Raw genomic sequence first — 22,321 nt, forward strand, 5'->3', positions numbered from 1 at the left:
TACAAGTATCTGGAATGAAAATTCTAGGGATCAAAAAATAATAAGTACTAATTTGAGAGAAAGTGTTAAGTTCAGGGGTTAAATCATAAGTACTATTTGAAATGTGGCAACCATGTAAGTACTTGGGCCATTTTCCCGTTTTATTTGCCTTCCTCATTGTACTAAGCCCATGTTTTTGGAGGCAGAGAAGGATGTTATGCCCAAATGGTTTTTTTTCTTTTTGCGGGGTGGGGGGGCCCTTATTGTTGCTATTTGTTTGATTGGCTATGAACCTAAAGCCATGCAGAAAAAAGGATAGGTATTTTGCTACCTCTATTCAATGCTTACAGATCTTATACGTTTTTTCTTTTGTCCAGCAATAAGAAATTTTAAAACGGGTGAACTTAAGATGTAATTTTATTGTTTTTAAAATGATTAATATTTTTTTTCATTTTTAGGTTATTAAATTCACCGTTGCTTTTAAATTTGAATATTGTGAATAAAAAAATAGTGCCTTCAAGGGTAAAATTTAGAATTCTATTGTTTAGTTTAGTGATTATAAATGTTCATTTTATCACTTAAGTTATGAGTTTGAATCGTGATGTGTTAATAATAAATTGCTTCTACGATGAGTATTTGAGTTTTAAAAAATCAAAACAAAAGCTAAAAGATAATTTTGGAGAACTAAAATTAAACTATACATTTTAAAGGTTAAAATGAAATTTCATTATTATAATAACTTATAACTTATAATTTTATATTTTTTTAAATTTAAATGCACTAATGTTTACCCTTTGATTTTCCCACGAATTCACTTTATATTAAAATTGTATTTATTGTAATCATTTATTTATGTCAAGTTTTTTTATTTAACTAACCAAAATAATTCATTATTTATGAAAATAACTTAAGTTAAAACTTATGTACGTAAATGATCTGTTTTCTACAGTGATCGTCGGTGTCACTTGACACATAGGCGGCACCGCCCCCTCATAATTAATCAATCATCTTTTTTTTAACATAATTTTTTTGGGTGTCACCATTGTGTCAAACAACACAACACTAGTATGTATTTTTTCAAAATACTTGTTAAAAATATGGGTATTCAGGAAGGGAAAAAAAAAGAAAAAAATTTTAATGGGTGTCGTCAGGCTGTCAGACGGCACCCGTTGAAATTTTTTAAAAATATATATATATATTTTTAGGTTTCCTCATCATGTTAGGTGGCACCAGTGATATTTAAAAAAAACATTGTAGAAAAAGTAGTTCAAAACTTTAGTCATTGTTTTAAAACATTTGGAGTTGAGCTACTAGGAGATCTGAACTATAAAAGTCAATGAGAAGAAGGAAATCTCTTTTTTGGTCTTGAAATCGGTACGAAAGGCTATTGTAAACGAAAAAATTGGTGGTTATTAAGTACAGCGATTAAAGCTTCCAATTGAGAAAAAGAAGAGAAATTTGAATGGAAAAAGGAAAGAGAATAACATATATTGAAAATAGATAATCAAATATGAGAAAGGAAATAGACTAACATATATGAAAAATAGAGATATAAAAGGGTATTTAATATTTTATGGAAAATACATATTTCCGTATTTGTTATTTTCTTTTTTTTCCATATCTCGATTCTTTATTTTCCATATATGTTATTCTCTTTCCTCTTTATATTTGATTCTCTATTTTCATAAAATATTCAATTCCCTTTCATATTTTTATTCTATATATTTATTATTCTCTTTCTTTTCTTCTCTCATCCCTCTATCTTTCTCCCATATTTCTTTCTCTCTCATCCCTCTATATTTTTCTTATATCTCTTTCTTCCTACTCTCATTTTTCCCTCCTTGAATATCCGTATTTGTAATGAATATTTGGAAAATTACATATTGGTACCACCTAACACGGTGGTGGTATCCAAAATTTTTTTAAAAAGTCATTGATTGGCTAATGATAAGGGGGCGATGTCGCCAGTATGTCAGGTGGCACTGATGGTCACTGTAGAAAACATATAATTTTCGTACATAAATTTGACTAGGATTATTTTCGTAAATAATTATTTCTTTTAAGTTAATTGCATAAAAAACCATTCACGTCACTTGTTAAAAGAAGGGTTATATATAGTATCACTTGATTTGTAGACTACTTTATATTAACTTATTACAAAAACTACATCCATAGGATTTGTCTTATTTTGGTCATTTTATTTTTTTAATTTAAGTATTTTAAATAAGATAATTGTGTGAATTAATCATAGCCGTTAAAAATTTCATTTTCTTTTAACAAATTATTGACGTGGCACATTAGCACATTAAATGACTGACACATGACATTTTCTTGTTGATTTTTTACTAAAGTTTAGGGACCTCCCTTTAATTAGTCCAAAACCTTTTCTCCTTAAACTTTATAGAGAGATCTTTAAACTTTAATCAAAAGTCAAATAAAAAATACCACATGTCAATCACTCAATGTGCTATTGTGCCACATCAGTATTCTGTTAAAAGAAAACAAAAATTTTAACAACAGTGACTAGTTCACACAATTATTTTATTTAGAGTGATTATTAAGAAAAAGTTTAAAGTAATCAAAATAGGACAAACACTATTTTAAAGTGGCTATAAATTTAGGTTACCCTTAATAATATAATCTACTTAAATATGTATATATTTAATAAAAGAGATACAAAAGCAACTATGAACATAAAAGTATTTACAATATATACACATGTATCTATACTATCATATCAATCATATAAATTTAAATCTTTAATTGAGTTGTTGGGATAAATCAATCGGATATCAACTCACCTTAAAAATTATTAAAATATATTAAAAATTATATAAATAATATAATTTATTTAAAAAATAAAATGAATTTGAGTGCACAATCGAAATTTAATTAACACAATTATTTATAAATTTTATTACAATATCAATAATTATTATTACTTACTAGTACTTTAGAAATTAGATACACTTGTGGAGAATTAAAAGAAAAATAAAAAAAAAGAAAATAAATATCCTGTTAAATAGGGAATGGGTTTGCTAATTTTGGTTTAGGGGTTTCGAGAGAAATAGAGTAATTAAATTAAAAATAAAAATAAAAAAAAGAGATAAAATTGGTAAAGGGGAACTGTGATAGAGTGGTACAGAAAGGAAAATAAAAAATAAAAAAGAAATCGATGAAGAAAAACCCTAGAACCGGGATCGAGAAGGCTGTGTAGATGCATGTCGGCGGAATAACGTTGGATCTGAATTGGTTCCTGCAATTCATTTTCACGCTCTTCATTTTCGCATTTGTGTCTCTTCGCTTGCTGAAGAACACGGCGTCGAAATACTTCGAGGTCGACGCCAATTTCGATCGGGACCAACCAATGCCTTCCATCCCCATGGACGCCGATCACTTCCCTTGCGCCGTATGCTCTAATCCCGCCTTCAAGAAGTGCTCTCGTTGCAAATCCGTTCGTTATTGGTACGCACGCCTTTTTTTTTTCTCCAGAAGAATTCGTTGTCCTTGTATGATCGTACACCTTGATTGCTTTTTTTTTTGGCTGTTAATTACTGTTGTTAATATTGTTTGAGCTGTTTCTTTAACGTTTCGGGATTATCGAAAAGTAAAAAAAAAGAAGATAAAAAGGGTTATTTCTTTATTTTTCTATGTTTTTAATACTCGTAAGCATCTTAGTGATTAACTGCTTTTTGAAGTTTCTCTAACTGTTATTTACTGGTGGCGTTTCTCGACACAGTGGTTTAAGTGCTTATTGTTGACATTCGTGGGTTTTCTTTATCTATTTTAGTTTTCTTAATTTACTTTGCTTTTTATTAGTTTGGCATGTTGTTAATTATGGGTTAGAAAGAAGTGTTTTTGTTGTCGATGTTAGAACGTTTTCCAGGAATTTAGCTTCTTCTTTTAATAAAGCATTTGGCTTGAATTTTTTTTTCTTTATAAACGTACTGTTGTGCTTAATCTAGGTTGAGCCTACTTATTGACACTGATTATGTCAATAAACTGAATGCCCAGCTAGTTCAGTGTTGAAATTTTGATCAGTCTATCAGTCAATTATACAAAAAGATGCCTTGATTGTAGTTATATTTGCTTAACTTAACAAAGGCCCCTTTCTCCCGGTGCTGCCTTGACTTTAAAAGTTCTGCATTTGCTTTCTGGTATTAGAAAATGAGACGTGTCAGTTTACAGGCCAGTGGGCTATGATTTGCGAACCTATAAGTTCGTCAACTTATGGTTACATAAATTCTTCTATCAAGTGGATGGTTTAATCTTTATGTTTGCTTCATTTTTCAGCTCCTCAGCCTGCCAACAGGTGGACTGGAAGGATGGGCATAAGACAAAGTGCAAAGTAAATTCAACACAAACTACAACCACGAAACCGTTTTCAGGAGTTGCTCTGGTTCCTGTCAGTGGAACCTCTAAGATTATCAAGAAACCGAGAAAGGTTAATCTTTTGGCCCTTTGTAAAACCAATATAAGTAAATATGAAATTCATATTCAAAATTTTCAGGTTCTTTTCCCATACGATGAGTTTGTAAAGCTTTTCAACTGGGAGAAACCAGGATTCCCTCCATGTGGACTCTTAAATTGTGGAAACAGGTTCATGTTTACCATGCTTATTAATTCTTCTAGTTGAAGCCTTCTTTACATATGATTAGATTAGATCAGTTTGTGTTCCATCTCTATTTGGTTTATCTTTTCCTGTTTGTTTCTGCAGTTGCTTCGCTAATGTTGTTCTGCAATGCCTTGTTTCCACTCGTCCGCTTGTTGCTTACTTGTTGGAGAAAGGCCATCGGAAAGAATGTAAGTTGAGAAACTAGAGCTAATAGGTTTTCATCTCTAGGTTCTTGAACAGCATGTGACCTTTATATTTTTTATTTCCATTCTCCAGGCAGACGCAATGATTGGTGCTTTATGTGCGAATTTCAAATTCATGTCGAACGATCAAGACAAAGTTTGCATCCATTTTCACCAATCAATATTCTGTCACGGTTGCCTAATATTGGAGGTAATCTTGGTTATGGAAGACAAGAGGATGCTCATGAATTCATGAGGTTGGTATTACTTTGTATGTGATTGCATTCTCTTTTAACATCTACTGAAATTAACTTGAGGAAATTATGGATTACTGGATCTTTTTTTTCTTTTTATTCTTTCAGGTTTGCTATTGACACGATGCAATCAGTTTGCCTTGATGAATTTGGTGGAGAAAAAGCTGTTGACCGCAGCTCTCAAGAGACAACTCTTATTCAGCATATATTTGGTGGTCATCTGCAGTCTCAGGTGATGCATCTCATTAGCTTAGAATAATTGACTTTTCTTTCTCCTTTTCCATTTTAACTTAGGCCATTGGTAAGGATACAGTGTCAATGGATCATATTAGTGAAGAATATTCTGAAACATTTTTTGTTTTTCAGTTTGCTTTCTTAATTTAGTTTTTGGGCTAGTTTAGCATTCTTTTGAGAAGTGCTGTGGAAAAGTGATTTAAAGAAGTACTTTTGAAAGTTTGGTTTAAGTTATCCCCCAAAACATTATACCTATGTTTTAGCAAATAAGAGTATTACACCTCAACCTAGTGAGTTTGGAAGTAAAATATCCAATCAATTAAAGGTGATTTCAGATGATTAGGGTCTAATGTCTTTTATAATCACCTTGCTTAGTGTTTTAAAATTCAAGTTTGCACTCTAATATCTAATACTTATCATTGTGTTGAAACCTGTAGGTGATTTGTACTAATTGCAATAAGATTTCAAATCAGTATGAAAATATGATGGATTTGACTGTTGAAATTCATGGAGATGCTTCATCATTGGAGGAATGCCTTGACCAGTTCACCGTTAAAGAGTGGCTTCATGGAGATAATATGTACAAATGTGATGGGTATGATTGCTCTCCATTTGATCTCAAGATGTTTATAGTTTAGTTTGCATGATTTTAAGTTATACAGCCAGAATCTTTACCCATATTTTATATATTTTTATTGTACTTTGATTTCTAACTACATTGTTATTCACATTTTTGGATCTGGTGTTAACAATGATATTTCGTTTCTCGTTTCAGCTGCAATGACTACGTTAAGGCATGGAAGCGCCTTACCATACGATGGGCTCCTAACATTCTTACAATTGCCTTGAAAAGATTTCAGGTCTTATCCTACATCTGAAATGCATGTTTAATTTGTTTGACATGGCAATGAATGCTTGATGTCTTTTCCTTTTGCTGGTAAGCCAGATGATTGAAGCTTTGCTTTATGATACTAAAATTCATATTGAAACTTTTTTCAGAGCGGCCGATTTGGAAAACTCAACAAAAGAGTCAGCTTTCCTGAGACGTTGGATCTTAGCCCGTACATGAGTGAGAGTGAAGATGGGGATGATTCCAATATTTACAAACTTTATGCGGTTGTTGTCCACGTGGATATGTTGAATGCATCCTTTTTTGGTCATTACATCTGCTATACCAAAGATTTCTCTGGAAACTGGTACAGAATTGATGACTGTAAGGTATTCTCTCTCTCTGTCATTGTCATTTCTCTTCTATTGTGTGTCATGCCTATTACAATAACATCTCTGTGGAGTTCTCTTTATGCCAAAGCCTCTGTGTCATCCCCAGACCCCATTCAATCATCATTAGAACATGGGGTAGACGCATAATTTTGCATGCCATGTCTATTGTACTTGATTTTTTTTATCTTAACCTGTTTTGCCTCTTTTTCCAGGTTGCGAGGGCTGAATTGGAAGAGGTACTTTCTCAGGGAGCATATATGCTTTTATATAGCAGGTACCTTTTTCCTCCCCCACCAGTATTGGCACTTGAAAGCCAGCTCTGCTGTTTAAAACTTTTATTACTTTTCTGCCATTCATATTATAAAAGAATTACCAGAGTTTGCCATTAACTAAAAAAAATGTTTAGGTTCTGCCTTATAAATGTCCAAGGTTTGATGTGAAATAACTTGTTGAGATAAACTTGCAGTTATGGTTAGATTTAACATCTGTATATCCTTTTCATCACTCATTAACTGTAACTGTAGATATATGTGTACTGACCCTTTGTTTCCTCTTGTATATGTCATAGTACGGTAAAATGGTAAAAAAGAGCCATACATGGTTTCTTTTTTTTTCTCAGATGCCTATGTTTTTGGTTGCTAAAATATGCATTCCGTGTGTGTGCTCTTATGGGGCCAAGTAAAAGATACATATTAATATCAGTGTCCTGTGCTTTGGCTTCTAAGTGTTTGATTATATTGGTGACCTGAGAGGCATCCTGTTTTCCTATTTTTGTTCAGGGTCTCTGCACGCCCATCGTGTCTTAGAACCTCTGGAATCAACTCTGAAGCAGATCATTGCTCAAAGGAACAGATTGAATGTGTACCTGGAAAAGAGTCCATTAGCTCTCCCAGTCGCCGCATGTCCCTGTCAATGAATGGTAGTTTGCATTCAGAAGTCCCTAGACGTGAAATTGGGTCATCTATTGGAATGAATGCAGATGTTGTTCCTGGGCATGAGAACGGTGATGTGGCTAACTCAACGTCATCTCTTTCTAAGGAAGTTTCGTCCAAAGAGAATGGATCGTGTTTCCAGATTGATTTGGGAGCTATCAGAACAAACGGTGAAGATAGGGATAGTGTTAATTCTATAGCTGTGAGAGAAAATGTGGAGAACATGGACTGGACAAGTAGCCAGCCATGTTCTTCTAATACAAAGGAGGCTCCCAGCTGCGATAAAGATATGAGTTCTGAAGCTGAAAGAGAGGCAGAAAATTCAAGGATGGTTGAAGTGAAGCCGCAATATTTACCGGTTTCAAAAGAAATAAAAAGCTGCGAGCAAGATCCTCAGGTAGCGATCAATTATGTAAAGGGAGATTCAGAAGACATAAATATGGCGAATTCTGAATCAAATTCTTCTATAGCAGGGGATAACAGCCTGAAACATGAAGTGTTGATACAGGGTTCAGAAACTTTTGGAAGGGAATGGGGTAGAGAGAGCTGAAATTGCAGATGGCAGTTTGCAATAATTGGCTGCAATTTCTAGTTAAATCATATTTTTTTATCTTTATTTTTAAAAATTTAATCATCATCCCATGATCAAAAGGAAATGGATGAAGGTGGTGGGTGGGTTCTTTATCTGGGGTTTCATTATTTACAGAAATCTTAGATGCTATTGTACCAATTTTTAGATGGTTCATATAACCATTTTAGGTTGACAATGACATAATGTAAGAATGTGGTTGCGATTATTAGCTATTTATTTGCTAATAAATTTAGATCAGCCCTTTAATTAATACTTTTTTTTTCACAATGTATTTTAGACACTATTCAACATGTCTAACTTTGACAATTGGTAGCTGCCTATGTGTTTCTCGTTAATATTCAATTGTGATTTTAATGTTGCAACATGGCTAGTTTCTTGAAATTTAATCTTTCTTATTAGTAAGTTCAGCTTTGGGTTGTGGATTTGGTGTTAGTTTTCCTCAAGATTGTACCAAAAAATCTATTTAATCATATTAATTAGTAGTAATTTAAGAAAATTACATTTTTACCTAACTAATAATATTATAAAATAGATTAGATTAAAATTTAAATTTTAGCAAAAATAAGAACATTGTTATTGTGAATGCGCAAATATATTGAAGAAGGGTGACCTTACAGCATATATATATATTATTCTTATTAATGACTTCACCAGACAAAGCTGTTTTGCATTTATTTCCTTCATGTGTTTGGGAGTATGACAGCTATATTTGAGTTTTAACATAAATATTTGTGAAAAAGTGAAAACCATAAATTTTTACTTGATAAAGAAATTCAATGGAGAGATAAGGTTAACATTCCCTTTTAGTAGATAAAGATAACAATAACCCCATTAGATTATTTTAATCTTAATTTTGCGCAATTTTATCCATTAAAGATTCGTTGAAAACTAATAACGAGTGTAAGTTAGCTTTCGGTGATGAAGTGAAGGCCAATTAAAGTAGTGTATTTAATGAACGCTTCTTTCGTTTAACTGGTTTACCAGAGTCTGTTCTGCTGTATAAAGCTAATATATATATATATATATATATAGTAAAAATGGAGTGCCTGAGAGCTTGTCTGGTTATTAAACCATAAAAAAGGAAAATGGGTTCTTACTTCCAGCTGCAGATACTTTTCCTCATAACATTGTTTTCCAATGTTGGGTATCCCTTTTGCTACTACAAAATGCAAACATTCTTTTAGTTTTATTTCTTACTTAAGATATGAGTTTCCAACCATTGCTGTAAAGCATTTTTTATTTTGTTTTTGTCAAAGTAGAAAGACCAAGACCCAGCATTTACAATTAGAATGGCTCCAAAAGGCACGCCGGTGGTAGTTAAAATGGACAACCCAAGCTACTCGGTGATGAAAATCGACGACCCAGATGCTGCATTCAAGCCTATGGAAAAAACCAGAGGAAAAAACCCAAAGCAAGTGACTCGGGTTTTACTTCTCAAGGCTCACCGTGCTGTCGGTCGTGTTGCTTGGATTGCTACACTCTTCTGGGATTTGCTTGGAACCATTAAAAGAAGGTTGATCTTCAGGCAAGACGTTGTAATGGCTACTGAAAAGTTGGGGAAAGGGAAACTGCTCTTTGCAGCCATTAAAGCCTTCCTCCTAACTTCATTGGCGATTCTCTCTTTTGAGGTTGTTGCTTATTTCAATGGCTGGCATTGTTTTCAAAATCCCAGTTTGCACATTCCTAGTGATGATGATATCCAGGGGTTGCCCCACTTGGTTTATGTTACTTGGTTGCCGTTTAGAGCCGATTACATTGCACCATTAATTCAAGCATTGTCTAAGTTTTGTGTAGCTCTGTTCCTTGTCCAATCTGCAGATCGTTTCATGCTTAGCTTAGGCTGCTTTTGGATTAAATACAAGAAGATTAAGCCGAGAATCGAGGGGGATCCATTCGAGTCGGGTGATGTTGAAGGGTGTAGCTATGAGTACCCCATGGTTCTTGTTCAAATCCCAATGTGTAATGAGAGGGAGGTAATATCAATGCCTCATCTGGTTTCTTTATTAAAGCTTCATCTTTTTCTTGGTATGCATTATATATAGACATGGTAAGTGTCATTGAAGTAAAAAATTCATGAGGAAAAGGAAATCTGATCCCTTATAGAACTTCATCTTTAACATATTGGATCATGTCAAATTATGATTGTTAAATGTTTAAGAATTATGGACATGAGTTCATGTATGTGAAGTAAATACTTTTGTTGTTTCATATGAGAATAATTGACTGCCAAATCATGTTGCAATTCTCATTACTATTGTTTTGGGCTAGCCGACTAATGGAGTAGTAAATAAGTCCCTATGGTAGACGTCGAAGCGTGGAATCTAATAAATTTTAAGCATATTCTATTTCTGTTGATTACGACTTCTTTATCAACCTCATACAGGTATACGAGCAGTCTATCTCTGCTGTCTGCCAACTCGATTGGCCAAAGGATCGGTTATTGATTCAGGTTCTTGATGATTCCAATGATGAGAGCATCCGATATTTAATTAAGGCAGAGGTTGCTACATGGAGCCAAAGGGGTATCAACATAATTTATCGCCATCGCTTGGAAAGAACTGGTTACAAGGCTGGGAATCTTAAGTCTGCAATGAGCTGCGAGTATGTAAAGGCTTATGAGTTTGTAGCGATATTTGATGCTGATTTCCAACCTAGTCCGAAATTTCTAAAGCAGACGGTGCCACATTTCAAGGTGAGGAGAAACAAACCTGAATTGTTTTTGGTTTTAAGTTACTTGCCTACAATTAGCTTATCGGGCTTTATACATTGTGTCTCTCCTTTGTCTTGCAGGACAATCCCGAGTTAGGTTTAGTTCAGGCTAGATGGGCTTTTGTGAACAAGGATGAGAATTTGTTGACACGACTACAGAACATTAATTTGTGCTTCCACTTTGAAGTTGAGCAGCAAGTTAATGGTGTGTTTTTAAATTTCTTTGGATTTAATGGAACGGCTGGTGTTTGGAGAATTAAAGCTCTTGAGGAATCTGGAGGCTGGCTTGAAAGGACAACCGTTGAGGATATGGACATAGCCATTCGTGCACATCTCAATGGTTGGAAATTCATCTTCCTTAATGATGTAAAGGTACCCTCATTCACATTTCCATTTCCTTTTGCTTGAATAGACTTTCATTTTCGTTTTCACCTATTTGGCCGAACTGGTTACTGACACGATGTAGAACTACTCGAGCAAGATAAGTGCGTCATTTAAACAATACATAGCTTGTAATTAATCTGAGTAGTCTGTTTATCAGTAAAAGTTTTGAGTGTAAGAACCATAACTACAAATGATCAAAGTTAAACTGATTACAACAGATAGTTACTGTGGAAAATTTTTTAGGTCCTTTGTGAAGTTCCAGAATCATATGAAGCATACAGGAAGCAGCAACACCGATGGCATTCGGGACCTATGCAGCTCTTCCGCTTATGCCTTCCAGCAATTTTAAATTCCAAGGTACACTCGTAGGCAACCCCGAATCTTTCACGGTCATGCTATGTTTACGGTATATTAAAATTACCTTTCAATGCTGTAATTCTGCAGATAGCAATATGGAAGAAAGCAAACTTAATACTACTATTCTTTTTATTGAGGAAACTTATCCTTCCCTTCTACTCCTTCACATTGTTTTGCATAATTCTTCCTCTAACCTTGTTTGTTCCCGAGGCTGAGCTTCCTGTTTGGGTGATTTGTTACGTACCTGTTTTTATGTCATTCCTCAACATTCTTCCGTCCCCCAAATCGTTCCCTTTCATTGTTCCTTACCTTCTATTTGAGAACACCATGTCCGTGACCAAATTCAATGCAATGGTATCTGGATTGTTCCAGTTGGGTAGTTCCAATGAGTGGGTTGTAACCAAGAAGGCTGGCAGGTCATCAGAATCTGACTTAGAGGCTGCTACCGAGAGGGAATCAAAGATAACAAACCAGCAGCATATCCCGAGGGGAGCTTCACAAAGTGAGTTCACTGAATATAATGAATTAAAGGAACAGAAAGAAGCCGCCCCTATACTGATTAAGAAGGTCAATAAGATATACAGGAAGGAGCTCACTCTAGCATTCCTCCTCCTAGCAGCTTCTGTTAGGAGCCTGTTATCAGCCCAAGGAGTACATTTCTATTTCCTCCTCTTCCAAGGGGTGACCTTTCTCCTAGTGGGTCTTGATTTAATAGGAGAGCAGATGAGCTAATATTGCTCTGCATGGAAGCTAGAGAGAGCGAGCGTAAGGTGCTAAAACTCTGTCAATATTCATCGACAAAAGCTGGATTTCGGGTTTGGAGAAATGATTCAAGGGTTCCATCCAGTTGAATAACCAAAGTTTCATTTTCCATACTAGCTTTGAGATGCCAAATATAAGGGTTTTTTTTTAATTAATCAGTAACCCTACTTTTCTGTAGTCACACATTTTATTTCATATTTTATATGTTTATAATTTTTCACAATGGATGGCAGTCATTTTTATCTTCATTAGACATTTCAACCATCTTCGTTGTTATATATAGGTAAGGACTCGTATTCTACGTTTCGATTACTGCTCGAGTGTGGTTAGGCACTAAAGATTCAAGCCATATTGTATTTGAAAGCCGGAAAGCTAGAATGAGGCATAAGAATGAGCTTAGTCCTTTAGTGATGTTGGGTGCATTTAGTCTGCATTTTGTTAATGCTTGGTGGGTTGTGATTCAATAATGTTGAAAAGTGTCGGCAAGCAAATGTGACAGTGGCTGCTGGTTTCGGTTGGTGTGTCATCATATTCACCTTCTCATTTAAAAGGTTGACATGGCTGGGGCCAAGAGATCTTTGGTGGCCACATTGCTGCTTTTGGCTCTTTGCAAATGCTGTTCTTTAGTGCCCATATATACTTTCCCTGTTTGAAATTGCTATCATGACATTGAAATTAGTTATATGTGTATATGCATAGCTTTGAATTGTAGTACTTAGAACAGGCATAGTCAAATGGAATTTCCCTTCAACCACCATTGCTGCTGATACAGGAGAACTACTCATCATCTGGCTCGGCTGAGAAGTCTGGCTCGTCAGGCTTTTGCAACTTAGGCATTTCAACATCCTTCACCTTCTGAGCTCCACGCCGGGTATTTGCTGCAAACCTTGAAGCTAGTATTGTGACACCTAAGTTCTGTTTTACTTGGGAAGAATTCGAAGATGCAAGATTGTGTTCTTTCTTTTGTTCTGTTTCATTGGCAGCTTGTTCATCAGGAGGACATGAGAAAGACTCCGTTGTGCTGAGACTCCTCATCACCGTCCTCTTCTTGTGTCGACGCCAAGCTGCTTGAATGAAGCAGGCACCCCATGTCCTCCAATGGTAAGAATGATAGCGGAAGGTATGCTGAAGCTTCTTGCTATGAAGACGTCGAAACTGATTGGCCACGAATTTGAGATCTTCTGCTCTTAATGCAAATGCCTCTACTTCAACCAGGGCTCTTACCGTTCTAGTGGATGAAGGTAAGTTCAGAGAGGATTTTGGAAGCAATGCCCATGAAAGTAGCTCCTCGCCGCAGAAGTCACCTGGTCTCAGATTAATTGAATTGAAGAAACCTGTCCGTCCTCCATTTGTGGTAGAACTCTCTAGCCTCCCTCTGATAATAAAAAGCATCTCGGTGACGGGGTCACCTTCCCGAACAATGTAGGTTCCTTGAGTACTTAAGGAGGATACTAAGCGCTCACATATGGCATCTAGTAGCTGATCATCCATCTCTGAGAAAAAGGGGACCTATATGCATATGGGGAAAAATCATGTGGGCATTCAGACCTATAGGACTAAATCTGAATGAAAGTAGTATGAAGAACTTACACGCCGAACAAGGTCCAAGCATAGATGGCGTTGGATGTCTCGGCGGAGATCTGGAGGTAAAGCACGTAAGATTGATTCTTCATCCACACCTCGAGTTGCAAGCCACTTGTACTGAACAAAACGCTGAACGCGCTCTCGCAGATCTTGCGGGAGTTGGCGATGTCTCATCCACTCCTCTGTGTCCCGCCGTTTAAGCCTCCACTCTTCCAGTCTCACGGTGATGGATTGTAAGTAGGTCTGCATGACATGATAAACAACGTCATTGAATATATGATCAAAGCCTATGCATGTTATAAGAAATAAGAATTATATGTTAGGGCTTAGACAAATACCTGCATGTTTCCAATTAAATGGGCAAACAAAACCAAACCCAAGATAGCAATCAGTATGGCAAACAGGGTTTCCCCCATAAATGTGCTTGTATCTAAATTCTGTCCATAAGAGCTGAAAATTCAGAAACCAGAGTTGTTTCATCAAAAAGTTCCCCAATATATCTAAATTATGTTGTATGAATGTTCATGATGCATGCATACCTCAAATTCTGCAAACCCCACCACAGACAATAGAAATACTTCCGGTGGAAGCCCGAGGAGAATACTTTCTTCGTCAACGCATTCTCGAAAATCCCATAGTCAAAACTAATATCATTATTGGGATCACATTTACCAAACACGACAGTACTGTTTTCCCATTTATGGCGACCGGCATCATTCAATGTGCCGCAATCGAGGTAACGAGGATCACATCGCAGAGGGCTAGTCTCATTTCTGCATTCAGTTTTCAAACAGGATGCATGTCGCTCGAATGACAGTAAATACCACGACGCCCCTAATACCTGCAAGAAGCGAAGCCGAACAATCAATCAAAATGGGAACAATGATAGCCACAGACAATATTGGGGTATGAAATTTTACATACATGGCTAGCTAACATGTAAAGTAAGAGATTGTATGCAGCACCAGCCCAGGCAGTCTTTGTGACAACACCAGTGGCTTTGATAATCTGAGAGCTTAAAGGGAAAATTAAATACAATCTGGGAACATATTGGAGCAGCACAATCAGCACAAGTGCATTATTAGTATAATCAGCATGGGAGCTTCTAATTGCTGGTATAATGAACCATATCACAATCTGCGAACAAAAGTAAAAGAAAAAAAAAAAAAAACCAATATGTTAATCAGTTTTAGCTTGAGCAAAATATCTTTCCTTAAACCAAATAAAAAACTTGTACCACTTTTTCATCATTTATCAAAAATCCATTTAGTAAACTACCAAAATAATCACTTTTGTTTTCCTTAAGTTACATTTTAGTTTCTTATGTTTAAAATGTTAAGTTTTAGTCATTGAGTTGTTAATTGTTATTAACAGGTAACGGTAAGTGAAGTAGCACGTTAAATCACCATTACAAACAAAAATTTTATATTAAATTATACAATTGATCCCCATATTATTTTCGTTTTGCGCAATTTATTTTTTCTTTCAACTTTCCTTTTTTTTCATTCTTTTCTGCCTCTATTTTCCTCTATTCTCCATCTCTTTTAACATAAAAGAAAAAAAAATTGAATTGCTCAAAATGAAAAAATATAAGGACCAATTGTATAATTTAACCAAAAATTTTCGTTTGAAATGATGATTTAACGTGTCACGTCTGCTTACCATTACATCGTTAACGCCAATTAATGCTTACTGACTAAAATGTTATAATACGACAACGTAAGTGACTAAAATGTAATATTTCAAACATAAATGATTAAAATGGAGCATGATAAAAACAAAAGTGACTATTTCGACAATTTATCCTTACTAAATATTGAACCTTGTGAAAGAAAATTATTAGAGAGGAGATCAACTTTTAGGGAGAAGTTTTTAAAGTATTATGTATTGAGAATTGACAGTTCTCTTAGTGGGTTGGTATTGTTTCCGATGGAAGGTTTTGTCTCCTAACTCTATGAGGGAGCGAGTGGCTAAAAAAACTACCCAAAAAAAATTGTGGGTTCAATAAAGCGGAAATGACTCATTGGATGCTCGTGACATGGTCACCACCATAGAAATCTCAAAATTTGCACTTGGAAGGGTTAAAGGTTGGAAGGGTTAAGGTTATGCCCTATTAGGCATTGTTGGATAACAACACAACCACTTGACATACTTGCACACATACATGGTCTACCTTCTTAGCCACCTGACGAAAATCTCTCGCTCTGTTTGAACTCGCTGTCTTTAGGCACTTAGGTTATCAGAGTTGAGAGATAAAATCCCCCGACGTAAATAATACTGGCCAATTGAAGGATGTTTCGACTTACAACACATGACAGTTAAAAGACCTCCCCGAAAGAAATCAGCATTCTCTCAGCAACAGCATAAAAACATATCTAGATTCCAGTGGTTGCTTGCAGCATTTACATCAATCTCAACTACCAAAAACGCCATCAACATCACTTGCAAATTAAACAATTCAAAAAAGGCCCTTCATTTGATTAAATAGGGACATTTACAGAATGAAGTACCTGAGGAAGAGGTAGAGCAGCCACAAGATCTATGAAGAAATCCGATCTCAAATACCTTTTAGCAATCAAATCTGGGTGAGTAACAAGTTCACCCCTACCAAATACCCTTGAGGTAGGCGACACATAAGCCGTTCGGAACTTGATGAATATATGCAACACGTAAAATGCATCGGCAAGTGTACGGAAACAAGTTACAACGATTCCGAGATTCAAATCAGTATCCAAACAAGAGGTGGTGTCTTTTTTTATCAATGAAGGCAGGTAGAAAAACAATGGGTCAACGAAGAGAGCCACTAAGCACCAAAAGAGAAAAATCCTGTTCCACTGCAAGTAAATTTCAGTACCAGGATCTAGAATCCTTACCCTCCATGGCTTGTGATCCTCTGGAAAAAGAACCTTTGACTTTCCATATTTGGAAACTCCTTCGGTTTTCAATAAAGGGACGGTTGCTTTGAATACGGGCAGTGGCGGCTTCTCTGTACGTGCTGTGCCATTGTTGTTGAACCTGAGAATTCGAAAAAGGACCCATCAATGGAAATTTGAAGAAAAATGAGGAAAGGTGGGTTGCTAATATTACCTCACTAGCTTCTCTGTTTTGAACTCCATCCTTTTTTGTGAAATTGGTCATAAAAGTAAAGTGAGCAGAGAAATGGGTGCAGCTTTACTGCAACAAAAATTATATTGAAAACCCATCATAAAGGAAGTGGAAGTGGAACTGTTTAGAAAAAAGAAGCAAACAAGATAGATCTTTCATTGCCTCCTCGTATCGACCAACATAGTGAAAATACCAACAAAAAGGTCGTTTTCTTTTTTTCAAATGAAGAGAGGAAGAAGGATATTGACGTAATCGGATGCAAGATTTTTGGAGGAATGAACGAGAAGGAGAGGAAAAAAGGAAAGCAAATCCCAAAACTAGGAATTTCAATAAAGAAATACTAGTAAAAGCAAAATGAAGGAAGAACAGCTCAGAGTGCTTTTTTTTTTTTTTAACTGGTTTGTGTTGTTGGAAGAAATTAAAAAGAGGATTCAATGTGAAAAAACGCACGAAATACCATTGACTTTGGAGATTGGAGGCAATCAAACAATACTTATATTCATTGCTTCCCTTTTATTGTTTATACAATAATTTAATTTATTATTATACCCAACATTTAATAAAACTATTTTTTATATTAATGATAATTGAAAGTTTTTGGTCGAAGATAATTGAAAATTTAATAACAATTTTGATGACAGGGTTGTTGCCGGCTCTCTGTTTTGTGTTCGTAATAAAAACAGGCAGGATCCCGATTCGTTATTGGAAGTTTAGATCCCGCAGTTGAGTGGTCCTTGCCACATCGGCAGTGATGGAGCCGTAGAGGCCTACCACTATTTTAGATTCCTTTCTAATTTCATGTTCATACTTTGACCTCACCTAATTCAAATCTAAATGCTATTTTAATTTTAAAACCATAAAATTTATCTAAAAGATATTCATTATATTTTTATTTACTTGAATTTTTATTTTTTAATATCTAAAATAATCAAACAGAACTCATTTATTCAAAATGAAATAAAAAATTAAAAGAACAATTTAAAAACTCAAATAATTCAGCCCTTTTAGTGGTAAGTCTCACCAATTAAAAGTTTGAGATTTAATTTTTTGTTTTAATTTACGTAAATTTAAAAAAAAAAATTCAAATGACATAAAATTAAAAGGACTACAATTGATAATTAGGAATAACAAAGTTCTACAGCTATCTCGCCTCCAAGCACAGGCATTTCTAATTGAGAAAGAATATTTTCTTCTTTCAATTAGCTGGCTATGCAGCAATAAGTTAATTTTTTATTGGGGAGGGCTTACTTCTAATACCAACAACCATTCAATTTCTTTTTTTAAAACGTAAAACCCTTCAAATTTAATTTCTTTCAATACCTTCTCAGGCTTCACAAACCACTGTAACTAAAATTTAATAATGTTAGAGATATCGCCATGAAAAATAAGTCAAAAATCTTGGGCAGCTCATCTGACAAACAAAAAATTGACATCAAAAGGATACTTTGAAACCAAATCATTACCCTTTTCTACATCACTTCCCAAATTATCAATTAAGCCACTTGTCAAATGTAAAATAAAAAATCGTAATCACCAGTGTACCAATATACATATAAATATCATAGATGGACCAAGTTCAGTATCCATAACGGAGGCTGACACACATACAAACACACTACGTTCATATTTCTTCCAACAAACCAAACATTCAAGCAAATCACACAATAGAGAATATGTTCAATGGAGATTTTAAATTATAAATTGGTTCACCATGAACATAGCAGCAGTCATACTTCCAACCATGCATAGAAAAAACTTAATCACCGGGAACAAAATGGAAGTGCATCCATCTGACTTGCATTGCAACATTGCATACAATAATTTCAGAAATTAAATTAAACTCATGAACATTAAATTTGTTGGACATTTTATCATTCCAACTGTTTATAAAACAAAACAACACCCAATCTAACATGACCTCACTCTTAAATATCTGACATGAAAACTTTGTCCCAAGTCTTGTTTCAGAGTTAACCAGAGGGCCAAAAACATGATTGGAACATTTGAGCAACATTAGCATCTCGAATACAGCAAAAAAAAATTCATGACGCCAAATGATGATTAGTCTTCCTATTCAAAGACGGTATACAGCTAGACAAGAAACCAACCTATTTTGGTAGGTTAAATATCATCCAGTCACACCAAAGATAACAGGCCAGTCACTTCACCTATGCTTGTTTTGCAGCCTACCAAGGGACCCAAAAATATATAGCAAGGTCGGCGAATCATGATTAACTTGTGAGGATATTGTGACTTTGTCAGAGATCATCAAGTTCTGCAACTAAGAGTCAACCATCCCAGAACACTCCCGAATTTATGTACCGCCAAAGACACTCACACAAAAAAACTCAAAATATTCGAAAGAAAAATAGCAAGCACACACTTTTTGTCAAGCATAATCATCTGGAACTAGATGCAGACACTAGGAAGAAAAGTGAGTACAGCTTCCCAACTTTCCAACCCAACAGAAGTAGAAGACTCCAAATTTATTCTTGCTTGTCAGCTGAATGACCACAAACATGTTGAAGAAAAACAGTAAGCAAAATATCCTTGCATCTTTCAAAATATTTTACCGTCATTTTTTTTTAAAAAAGTTTACACAAAAAATAAGGTCTGTAAATTACCAATCCCACTCTTGTAAGGACCCTAAAACATCAACTTCTGTAGAACAGATATGGTACCTGCCAGAAGCAGCGTTTGAGGCAGCTCCCTCAATCCTTTTAAGATAAAGTAAGTAAAGCCACTAGAGTTTGACGAAGGTGCATCACAGCAGGAGAGATTCATTCAAACAGTAGCAACTACAGATGATGACAAATGGGACCCACAATGATCAAATATTGAAGATCCCATAGACGGGCAGCAAAGAAGCAAATCCCAGACGTGTAGAAGCAGAAAAGTAACGAGGCAAACCCAGAAGACACCTCAACACAAAAGAAAAGCATGAACTTTTTAGCAGAATTTCTTTAATGATTTCTCAATAAAATTATAGAGGTCATATTAAGTTTTCCCCCCTACGCATAAAAAGTACTTAGCATAGATAAAGCAAATAAAACCATCATAGAAATAAGGAAAAACAGAAAGTAACTTAACCAAATCCAAGATGCTGCGGGCGTTGCCCAATTAAAACAGTAGCACTGAAGTCAACAAACTAAACACACTTAATCAGTCCCTTCACATAAGAGTTACATCCTTGCAGCACTTAACTCCTGCTCCGTCGGCGTTCCCTTGCACCATTTCTGCACCAAATTCAGTAGCAATCTTTCATGCACATATCATAATTCAAACAGCATAACAAAAAATTAAACTAGGATGAACAAAGCTGTGAGCGTGATCAAATCAGATGGGTAACCAAAATTTAACTAGTTTGATGCACTTGCTCATTATTGATGAAAAAGACAACATTAAAAAAAGCCTTTCCAGCTACTAGCATAAAGTTCAAGGAAGTTCACCCATTAGCATATGGCAATTCCTCACGACCACGGTATGGTGGAGACCTGCTGTAGCTACGACCACGAGGAGAGGGACTACGACGCCTAGGGGATCGTCCACGAGGACTGTAACTTCTGTTTGGAATTAAAAAGTATCACTCGATTGTAAAACTTCAATCAATCATGAATAGAAGGCAATGTTTTGCTTAGGAGGCCTTACCTGCGCCCATAGCTTGGGCTCCTACGATATCTAGGGCTGCGGCTGCGACGTCTTCCGGAACCACCACGTGTACGACATTCTCGAGCAAAATGACCAGCCTCACCACACTCGTAGCACTTCAAATCAGAACCACCCGACCGTCCCCGACCACCTCCACCTCCGCCTCCACGTCCTCCTCTGCCTCTAGAATTATGAGAAAGCTCAACTCTCCAGCCATTCTTGCCTAAATCCAAATATGAGACTTATAAAGCTAGTATAGTCTGAATCTCAAATGATAACCGTATGCTTGTAAAAAGATGCTATTAAGAAAACGAAAATCAGAAACTAGCAACTGGATGGATGAATGAGATAAAACCATGTCCCACCAACAAGTTTTACAGAATTTTGAATTAATATATAAAACTAAACTGGAGAAATGTCAAACATAACACAACCACATGGGCAGCTTAATTCTGGTCTAACAGCTCACACAAACTTCCTCCACAAATAGACATGAAGGTTAAACGCTGTTAAAGGCACATTCTTCATTAAAAAAAATCCAAATCTAAAGAATTATGAGACTACCAAATTATGACTTTCATCACTAATCTTTCTTATTCATAAAGGAGCAGATCATTAACAATGCATTAGCTCCTAACCAAGGAGGAATACTTAGAAAAATAAAAACTAGGTTGGCATAATTTGTTTCCAATACAAAAAAATAAAAAAATAAAAACCTACAACTAACAAGACGGAAAATTTAGGATGCAATTAGTGTCATAATCAGAATGAGAAAATCTGGTTGGAATACCATCTAATTCACGAATTGCATCCTCGGCGTCTCTGTGATCATCAAAGTCAATGAAAGCGTAACCTGGTGGCCTTCTAGCAACCCACACACTGCAATATATATCAAATCAGAAAGACGAAATTGGATAAAATTATGACAGAAAAACGTGCTGGAAAGGTGCATATTACAAACAATTGTTGTTCACAATGTAGCAGTAAAAAAGAAGACAAAAAGAAAAGAGAGGTACAACAATATTATTCTACCTTCGAATAACTCCAAAGACACGAAACTCGTCTTCAAGATCTCGCTCCGAAACTCGTGGGTCAAGGTTACCCACGTAAACTCGAGACATTTCTTTTTTTCTCCAAAGAAACCTATCAAAACAAATTTCACGTTATTTCAAGTCTCACTTCGATACCAAAATCCCCAAAAAACAATTGTAAAACCTAACAACGAAATAAATCAAGATAGATGTAAAAATAAACTGCCAAAATTGAACGTAAAAGAGAGATCTAAAAGTTAAACCTGGTGAGTTGCGAGAGAGAAGAGAAAGAAACCCTAGCAGTAGCAGCGGGGGAAATTAGGGATTTTGATTTTTTAGAAAAAGAAAAAAGAGTTATGAACGTCGAAATTAAAAAAGAAAAACTCTTAATAGAGTTTAGAGCGCATACGAAGTTTCCAAGATTACCCTTGCTTGACAGTCTCTATTTCAGATTCAGTTCAAAACTAAAATATCGATTTTGCCCCTGTAGAATGCCCAATTTGCTCAACTATTTGACCCAACCCCTTATGCTCGATGGACAGCAGTCGGTTGATTCTGTTAAATGTTGGAAAATCGATTTAATCCATCAACCCTATGCTTTAACCCATCGAATTAGGTCCCAACTATAAAATATATATATATTGTTACCCAGTGATGCATGTGTTAGTTTATTTATTTAATATATATTTTTTAGTTAATTAAAGTATTTTAAATAAAATTAAAAAATATTAT

General features: G+C 35.4%; 4 protein-coding genes across 7 annotated transcripts; 2 read left to right on the forward strand and 2 right to left on the reverse strand.

Moving 5' to 3' along the window:
• The first annotated feature begins 3,066 nt into the window (after positions 1-3,066).
• On the forward strand, positions 3,067-8,259 carry LOC105772595 (ubiquitin carboxyl-terminal hydrolase 18). Of its 2 annotated transcripts, XM_012593967.2 has the most exons (11): positions 3,070-3,444; positions 4,273-4,423; positions 4,490-4,578; positions 4,697-4,782; positions 4,871-5,033; positions 5,139-5,262; positions 5,702-5,859; positions 6,040-6,124; positions 6,264-6,482; positions 6,698-6,759; positions 7,265-8,259. In XM_012593967.2, exons 1-11 carry the CDS (start codon positions 3,197-3,199, stop codon positions 7,965-7,967), a joined length of 2,088 nt encoding a protein of 695 aa, XP_012449421.1. In that variant the 5' UTR covers positions 3,070-3,196; the 3' UTR covers positions 7,968-8,259. The 2 variants fall into 2 exon arrangements, with proteins under 2 accessions (XP_052488754.1, XP_012449421.1); XM_052632794.1 differs by having other exon boundaries at positions 3,067-3,444; positions 4,273-4,578.
• Positions 8,260-9,029: 770 nt separating this feature from the next.
• On the forward strand, positions 9,030-12,444 carry LOC105772596 (probable xyloglucan glycosyltransferase 5). The gene is made up of 5 exons (XM_012593968.2): positions 9,030-9,982; positions 10,393-10,701; positions 10,800-11,090; positions 11,346-11,459; positions 11,547-12,444. Exons 1-5 carry the CDS (start codon positions 9,299-9,301, stop codon positions 12,189-12,191), a joined length of 2,043 nt encoding a protein of 680 aa, XP_012449422.1. The 5' UTR covers positions 9,030-9,298; the 3' UTR covers positions 12,192-12,444.
• A 423-nt stretch (positions 12,445-12,867) lies between these two features.
• Positions 12,868-19,735, reverse strand: LOC105772594 (probable cyclic nucleotide-gated ion channel 14). Of its 3 annotated transcripts, XM_052632699.1 has the most exons (9): positions 19,592-19,735; positions 16,893-16,979; positions 16,679-16,820; positions 16,316-16,554; positions 14,730-14,942; positions 14,345-14,646; positions 14,144-14,255; positions 13,812-14,048; positions 12,868-13,730 (listed from the first exon to the last, which is right to left on the reverse strand). In XM_052632699.1, the coding sequence occupies exons 2-9, from the start codon at positions 16,941-16,943 to the stop codon at positions 12,999-13,001; spliced, it is 2,028 nt and encodes a 675-aa protein (XP_052488659.1). In that variant the 5' UTR covers positions 16,944-16,979; positions 19,592-19,735; the 3' UTR covers positions 12,868-12,998. The 3 variants fall into 3 exon arrangements, with proteins under 3 accessions (XP_052488659.1, XP_012449420.1, XP_012449419.1); XM_012593966.2 differs by lacking the exon at positions 16,316-16,554; XM_012593965.2 differs by having other exon boundaries at positions 16,316-16,820.
• A 121-nt stretch (positions 19,736-19,856) lies between these two features.
• On the reverse strand, positions 19,857-22,020 carry LOC105772597 (serine/arginine-rich splicing factor RSZ22). Its single transcript, XM_012593971.2, has 6 exons — positions 21,853-22,020; positions 21,591-21,701; positions 21,349-21,437; positions 20,559-20,781; positions 20,360-20,473; positions 19,857-20,146 (listed from the first exon to the last, which is right to left on the reverse strand). The coding sequence occupies exons 2-6, from the start codon at positions 21,677-21,679 to the stop codon at positions 20,110-20,112; spliced, it is 552 nt and encodes a 183-aa protein (XP_012449425.1). The 5' UTR covers positions 21,680-21,701; positions 21,853-22,020; the 3' UTR covers positions 19,857-20,109.
• Positions 22,021-22,321: the final 301 nt, after the last annotated feature.

This window comes from Gossypium raimondii, chromosome 6, assembly GCF_025698545.1.
Source record: "Gossypium raimondii isolate GPD5lz chromosome 6, ASM2569854v1, whole genome shotgun sequence".
Taxonomy (NCBI): domain Eukaryota; kingdom Viridiplantae; phylum Streptophyta; class Magnoliopsida; order Malvales; family Malvaceae; genus Gossypium; species Gossypium raimondii.